Here is an 8,051-nt window from a genome sequence, read left to right as displayed (position 1 = left end):
TTATATAAATTATAAATTATAATTATAATATAGTTTTATAAATATAAATTATTTATATTTAAAGTTTGTTGTACACAACACAGCAAACTTGATTCAAAAACAACACAGCAAACTTGATTCAAAAACAACACAGCAAACTTAATAAATTATAATATATTTTTTTAATCAATAAATTATAATATACTTAATTGTATTTTAATTGTAATAAATTATAATATATTTTAATTGTATTTTTTTTAATATTTAGATGGGCTCGGACGGGCGGGCTTGGGATTCATATCTTAGGTCCGAGCCCGAGCCCGACTAAATTTCTTACGGGCTGGGCTGGGCTTGGGCTCGTCATGCTTTATTAAAAGCCCGAACCAAATTGTTTGGTTATTGATTTTGAAAATGGAGTAGTTTGGTTATCGATTATCGGTTCGGTTATTATTAAAAAAATCGTTTTTCGCCGAACCAAATTGTGTATATAATATGAAAATATTTTTTTTTTATATGTATGTATATAATATTTTATTCTACATTTTTATGATTTTACTTAGTTTAATATATTTATTGCTAATATACTCATATTATTTTTTTGTTTTATATTTATTATATATTATTTTAATCTTTTATTTATTGTAATAAATTTTGATCAGTCATCGGTTAGTAACCGTATCGATAAAATTTGATTCGGTTATATTTGGTTATTAAAATTATTCGGTTAATCTTGAAGAAGATTTGGATTTGGTTAATCAACAGAACCGAACCAATGCTCATTTATTCACAGGGCTAATTAATCTACTTGTACACCAATAATCATTGGTGCTCCATACCAAACCATCCTCTTTAGTACTACTATCTAGTAATTATAATTAATTATTCTTAATTTTTCGTTGCATCATTGTACTACTGGATCGGGTTCTGAGGAAGCTCATTTTTACTATCTATATAGCGAAAGCTGATAGCAAAGAAGGCGAAGTTTCTAGGTAAATCTTATAATCATAATTTAATTTAATTTAATGCAAATGACCAAAACTTTTTCCATCTTAGTTTCCTGAATGCTAAGCAAAGTCAATGGTCAGCTCCTTCACATGTAAATGGTTGGCTCATTTGATAATAATGCATTTGTCTGATACATCACAGTGTGTGGATGGTATTGTTTTTTACAAGGATGTGGCTTAAGTTAAATTAAAATATGTGGTGTATTATTATTCATTCCTGTGCTTTGTGATAATTTAATAATTCAATGTCCTTTTCACTAATTCTAATATCATTTTCCTCCAATACTCTTCTATGCGTTTGATTTTTCTCCATTAATTTAGCAGTCAGAAGCTTAATCTGATCTAAAGAAACAAGGTAATATCTCAAACCCTAATCTGATTGATTAATTGGATGTTATAATTTAGATTTTATCAGTTTTCTCTCTGAATCGTAGTTCCAAGCGAGTTTAAGTCTACTGCATAGTTGAAGCTGAAACATGAAGTCAAATTTCTAGGTAAAATCTCAAACCATAATTTGATTATTGCAGTTAATTCTTAGTGGGGAAAAACATCTTTAGTTTTGATTTTTTCTTTCTTTCTATTGAGCCTCTAATCTTTCAGTTTGACTTGATGAGTTATCGATCGATTAATTTGAATCGCACATAGAATCCTTAGTTGATATATAGTCAACTGTCTTTTAGTGTCATGTCAACATTCATAATTTTTTGTAGTCGAATTGGTCGGGATAGTTTGAAGAATTTCAGTGACCTTATTAGTGAAACAAATCCAGAACTTCAATGACGGTCGGTGCATTTTACATTGATATTTTTATTAGTTTATGGAGTATTTAATTAGTGACAGTTTTGTTAACTATCCAGATTTAAATCAACATGGCAAGGCGGGGGAGAGATGAACAACCTAGCATACCTATTAATACAAGATTGAGAAATAACGTAGAACTTATTTGGGTGAAACTAACATCAAAATCAAATGAATTGGCTCTTAGATCAAAGCATATTGCTCGACTTATGGGTGTGTCTAAGCCAAGAAAATTACCAACTAAACTGGAGCTATGCCTCATCATTTGTGGCATATTTCCTCCAGATTTTAGTATACCAGTAGATGATTTGGTTATATATATGATGGGCCTAAATTTGTGTAAAGATGTGCATGACATGATTGAAGCAAGATATCTCATTCATGATATCATTCATGATCTAACAACTCGTTCCATGATTGAGCTTTGCTGCGAGGATAATAACAGCCTTGGTGACAGGACCAGAGCGAGAGATGAAATCCATCTTGATTTCTCATTTGATGAGGAAGAGCTAAATCACGATGTCGACAGCGCTGGTTGGCAATCTAGTGAGCATCTTTGCGAGAAAGACGAGTATGATAATCAGCATGTCAAAATGTTGGCTACTGGACGCGATTTAGCGAATGTGATTGCCTCAAAATATGGATTAGTAATTACCTGCAGGAGCGTAATGTATACCTGGATATTCATGGGCAAGCTTCCTTTGCTCCATCGTCAATATGGGAAAGATGCAGAAGCCTTACCAGTTTCCTTTTCCTTTAAACATGTACTGAGAAGGCTCCAAGTTTTGATTTTGGACACCCCATCTTTGAAACAATCACTCAAAGAGCTGAGGAATCTTCGAACCTTGCGTCTTAAAGTACTCAAGTTGGAAGATATGTCTACGATTGGATGCCTTAAACATCTGGAATTTCTTTCGATCTCAACCTTAAGTTTAAGGTATATCCCAAAGGAGATGGAGCAGCTTCATAATCTGAGATTGCTCGACTTGAGAGAATCAACGAACATTGTGTACATTCCACCGGGTGTATTATCAGGAATGTTGAAGCTAGAAGAGTTGTATTTGCCATTGAGCTACAAAAGGTGGGGATGTAGGGGAAAAGAAGAAGATGATTATGATTGTGCAGAATCAGAGGAAGGAGAGAAAATCAATGCAAGTTTTAGTGAGATCACATCTCTTTCACTATATGCATTACAAATTAGTCTACAAGAAGCTTCACTTTTACCTAAAAAGACATCAATATTCAAAAGTATTCAGCGATTTAAAATCCTCATATATAATGATTTTAATTATCAACCACTTGGCGGAGGTCGGATGAATAATTGCAACTCACAGGTGATGTATTCGATATCAAACAGAGCGGGATTTGGGATTTGATGCGGAGAGTTGAAGATTTAAGTTTGATAAAAGTGAGAAATTTGAAGAATGTCATGTCCCAATTAGAAGACTATGAGTTCTTGCAGTTGAAAAAGATGATTATTACTAAATGCGACGAACTAGAAAATTTAGTTGTTACAACAGAAAATTGGATTCCAAATAATTCATTCAGTGAGTTGAAGTATCTCCACCTATCAATGTTATCTAATCTGAAAGAAATATGGCACGGAACAAGACTGAGTTTTGGATGGTTTGAGAATTTGAGACAGATAAATATAAGGTTCTGTCAGAAATTGAAATATGTATTTCCTTTGTCAATAGCTAAAGGGTTGAGGCAACTCAAAAGCATAGAGATACTTGATTGTAATGAAATGGAGGGAGTTTTGTACGGAAACGAAGAACGGGATTCGAATTTGAATGAGGAGGCTTGCTTTATTGAAGAACTACATTTGTATTCACTTCCCAAGTTGGTTGGTTTTCTTGTAAACAAGGATCTGTCAATGACCAATAATGAGGTAAAAATTATGTATGTATTTAAGTAGTATCATTGTGACAATATGTAAATATTTTTGTAGAAAAAAAATGTGTGTATATATATATATATATATGCATTTACTCATCCAGAGGCGGAGGCAGGGGGGTGCAGGGATCTGTTGCACCCCCGGTGAAGGAATCTAGCATAAGAGGGGTGGCTTCAGGCGGCTCTCCGTCTTGGAAGAGAGTATGAAGATGCTGCAATTGCATCCTAAGTTCGGAATTCTGACTCTGCCACTATACTCATTCAAGGTATTCCTGAAAAAGTATTTTTCTGATTGCAGGTTGTGTCAACTAGCATTGAGAGGCCAATTGGTGCCTTTGATAGCACAAATAGCATTGATGATGAACAACTCATTTCTCTCCAACCAACTGTTGTTTCCAACAACCAGGTATGCATATGCAACAAAGTGCTTTTTAAATATGTTGTGGTATATATATGTTAGATGTCAAATAAAGATTTTTGATACACCAATGACCTATGAACTTTGCTCTTTTATTATGGCTTCTGAACTTCAAAATCCTAAATTATACATTATATGACCCATGAATTTTACACTTTACTGTTATGCATGATGTCCCCTTTTTACTTTTGTGATTTGTCAAAATGATCGAGGACGACAACCTCAAAATGGAAAAGTCCAATAATGAAAGTTGTTTAGAACTACATTTCTCATGAAACGATTTTTCAAATCATTATTTTTGGAGTTTTCAATTATCCATCTTCTAATCAATCAACACCTAAATGACTTCAAAACCAAAATTGCTTAGAATATTGTTTGCATCAGCTCTACAATGGAATATTACATGCTATTTTAGTGGTTATCTTGATCAGCAGTGAAAAAAAAGGGCCCCATTATGTTAGTGAAGTTTAATGTTCAGGGGCTATAATATTTGATTTTGAAGTTCAAGGGCTATAATGAAAGTAAGTGCAAAGTTCAGAGTGATGGATGTAATGTACTTTGAAATTGTAGCATTCCTAGACTCTCTTCCCATATAGAGGACGGTCTGGAACCATCCTTCGTCAAGGGTAGATTCCGGTGGCCGGGAGTGAAACAGACTTTCCTCACACCCTCCCCTCCGCCCCTCACTAAGAATAATTATTGTTTTCTATTTTAATTTTTTGGTAATATATATTTTGTGGAAGGTTTCACATACCAAGATCAAGGATGCAATTAGACTTATGGAGAAGTACAGTGCATTTTCATCTAAATTGATGGAAAAACAGTTGAAAAGTTTGACAAAACTCAAAATAGCATTTTGTAATGCACTACAAATTATATTTTCTTTCAAGGAAAGCCATGCCATGATTGGGGTGATCAAGTCTTTACGAGTATTGGAGTTGTATGGTTTACAGAATTTAAGACATATATGGTTTCAGATGCCACCAAAAATCATGCCCTTTCGGAATTTGCAACATCTAGTTTTATCAGAATGTCATAACATCTTATATGCGTTCCCATATCAAGTAGCCAAACTCATGGTTCGACTAAAAAAAGTACAGATTAGTCGTTGTGAGAAGATGAAAGAAATTGTTACAGAAGATGATGATGAAGTAGATACAGTGAAGGATACAATTGTATTCTATTATCTAAAGGTTATGGAGCTTCAACATATGCCTAAGCTTAGTGTTTTTTATGGCGGGATTAGTTCGATTGCGATGCCTAAATTAGAAGCTTTGAGGCTTGAACAATGCAATAAGATGGAGTTTTTCTCTTACTCGTCATTGAGTACGCAAATGCTCGAAAGGATACAAATGAACGGAAGCTCATATCCATTATTGGGAGATCTTAATACAACTATCAAGAGGTAACATCTCTTTCTATATATATATATATATATACATATGTATGTATATTGTCTACGGTGGCAGAGAGAGAGAGGGGTGCATGGGTTCCATTGCACCTCCGATCAGTCGGAATATATACCGCCTGATAAAAGGGTTTGGGGTGCTGCAATTGTACCCCGAGATTTAGAAACTTGGCTCTGCCACTGCATTTCTATTACATTGATGATTTGATGTTAATTCACTTGCTTTCTTTTCAAAATTTGATAGCATCTTGAGGCGCTTGATCTTTTATTTTTGGCATAATACCCATTTGACTCCCTAAACTAAGGCTTCAAAGTCAATTAGGACCTTAAACTATTAAAATCATCAATCAGGTCCTAAATTAATAAAAAATCATCAATTGAGTCTCTATTTTAAACAAAAATCATCAATTGAGACCTCATTCGGTTGAACAGTTTCCGACCCTCTTCCCCAAACTCATTTTGAACCAACACAAAGATTACTACCTTCTATATCAAATAGTCACAGTTTCTGTTGATTTTAGGATAGGATGGAGATGATTTTTACTTAATTCAGAGACCTAATTGATGATTTTGATAGTTTAGGGTCCAAATTGACTTTGAAACTTTAGTTTGAGGACCCAAATGGATGTAATGCCTTTATATTTTAGTGCATTAAACTTTTAATCTCTTGATTTTTAGTGCATTAGTTTGTTGTGATCATCTATCTCAGTGAAGACGATTATTCATTTCATGTGTTTGAAATTATATTTTTTACTGTTCGAAATTAGATTTTTACAGTTTCGAACTCATGTGAAATGAAGAATTAAGTTAACCGAGTTTTATGTTCAAAGGTGATTTTCTTTGATCTTTTATTTTTTGGTTTATTAAACTCATCTTTTATTCAGACATATTAGACTCTTGATCATATATTTTTGGTCACATTAAGTTCTTGCTTGTCAAATTAGTTTATCGTGATCATCTAATTCAAGTTAAAAAACAATTATTCATTTCATTTGTGTTTAAAATTATATTTTATACAGTTTGAAATAAGATTTTTACAGTTTCGAACACATGTGAAATAACTAATACTATTAACCGAGTTTTATGTTCAACGTTGATTTTCTTGGTTATCACGAGCTTAATGTGGTAAAAAATAAAGATTAGAGACTTAATATATCGAAATAAAAAATCTAGGTTTATTTACCAAAATAAAATAAAAGATCAAGGGATCAAGGTCCATATGATGCTTTTTGCTTCTTCTTCTTTTCCTGTTATGTATATGCAATTATGAATAATTTATTTATTTAATCTTGAAAATGAAAGATAAATTGATATTGGTTAAACTTATAATGTTATTTTCAGATTGAAGGTTGAGAAACTCTAAGGGCTCGTTTGGTTCGCGGAATAGAGGGGAATAAAATAGCTATTCTTAAAGAATAGTTATTCCCACATTTGGTTAAAAAAAAAATTTGATGGAATAACTATTCCATGGGATCCTTATTCCTTGTTTTCATGGAGTAGCTATTCTTCAATTTATCTAAAGAATAGCTTATTCCTAATATTGTATTTTTGTAATTTATAAAAGGGTTAATAACAAAAAAGTACCATATGGTTTAACCGATTTGCGATGTGGTACCCGTGGTATTTTTTTTCAAACACAACATCGAGGTTGTTACCGTTACCAAATTCGTGGAAACGGCAAGAATTCCCTAAAGGGTATTTTGAAGCCTTAGCCCACCACTTAATGTGGACATGACTGATGCGGCACCACATGTGAGGCCTGTTGTTAGTGCTGTGTGATGACAGCACTGATGAGAAAGGGGTTGATATTGGTGCTGATAAGGAAGGTGCTGATGAGGAATGAGCTGATATGATGCATGATAATGTAGGGGTTGATATGATGCATGATAATGGATCAGTTAATGATGATGCTGGTGGAGATGATTATGTGAGTGATGACATGTATATGGGATTCCCAATGGACTTTGGCGAAGATTTTGAGGAGGATAGCGACAGTGATTTTGAAAAATGAAGAACATGGTTCCATACTAAATATTATACTAAACAACTTTAATTGTTGAAAATTTTCATTTTCAGGTTTTTAACAAGCAGCCAAATTTGGAAAAATAAATTTTTTTTGCCAACCTCAGGTATAAATTTGTAAAAAATGTGAAACCGCAGTGCATTTATTTATTTGAAATTAACCCTATAGGCTTTATACATTATTTGTCCCAAAGTTGATTGACCCCGAACTTTCAAAATGTCCCGCTAGTCCCTTCAACTTGCATAAAATGTTCAGTTAGTTCCTAAATTTGCACAAAATGTAATCAATTGATCATCCGGTTGTAAAAAAAAGTAAATTAAATGTGGAAGTTGTAATGCACGCGTCTTAAAAAACGTAAAACGACCAAAATCGGGGTATGCGGTTCTAATATTAGAGAAGACAAGTATTATAGTTCAGCAAGTAATGACTTTCTTTTTAATCTGTTTTTGAATTATGTAATAACGTTTTAAGATGCGTGGAATATATTTTCCGTATTTAACTTACTTTTTTGCAACCGAATAATCA

At 33.1% G+C, this 8,051-nt stretch overlaps 1 protein-coding gene across 8 annotated transcripts; it reads left to right on the top strand.

The window, feature by feature from the left end:
- The first annotated feature begins 351 nt into the window (after window positions 1–351).
- Window positions 352–7,691, top strand: LOC136208600 (disease resistance protein At4g27190-like). Of its 8 annotated transcripts, none has more exons than XM_065999654.1 (6): window positions 425–1,338; window positions 1,418–1,477; window positions 2,239–3,672; window positions 3,976–4,083; window positions 4,839–5,500; window positions 6,845–7,691. In XM_065999654.1, exons 3-6 carry the CDS (start codon window positions 3,157–3,159, stop codon window positions 6,864–6,866), a joined length of 1,308 nt encoding a protein of 435 aa, XP_065855726.1. In that variant the 5' UTR covers window positions 425–1,338; window positions 1,418–1,477; window positions 2,239–3,156; the 3' UTR covers window positions 6,867–7,691. The 8 variants fall into 8 exon arrangements, with proteins under 8 accessions (XP_065855729.1, XP_065855730.1, XP_065855726.1 ...); XM_065999656.1 differs by having other exon boundaries at window positions 2,204–3,672; XM_065999653.1 differs by having other exon boundaries at window positions 1,841–3,672.
- The last annotated feature ends 360 nt before the right edge of the window (window positions 7,692–8,051 follow it).

This window comes from Euphorbia lathyris, chromosome 10, assembly GCF_963576675.1.
Source record: "Euphorbia lathyris chromosome 10, ddEupLath1.1, whole genome shotgun sequence".
Lineage (NCBI taxonomy): Eukaryota > Viridiplantae > Streptophyta > Magnoliopsida > Malpighiales > Euphorbiaceae > Euphorbia > Euphorbia lathyris.
This window is presented reverse-complemented; position numbering and strand designations above follow the sequence as displayed.

Coding starts and splice junctions, on each gene's coding strand:
- LOC136208600 (XM_065999654.1), top strand. CDS start 3,157: ATGCGGAGAGTTGAAGATTTAAGTTTGATAAAAGTGAGAAATTTGAAG. Junction 3,673..3,975: donor TGTCAATGACCAATAATGAG/GTAAAAATTATG, acceptor TTCTGATTGCAG/GTTGTGTCAACTAGCATTGA. Junction 5,501..6,844: donor CTTAATACAACTATCAAGAG/GTAACATCTCTT, acceptor TGTTATTTTCAG/ATTGAAGGTTGAGAAACTCT.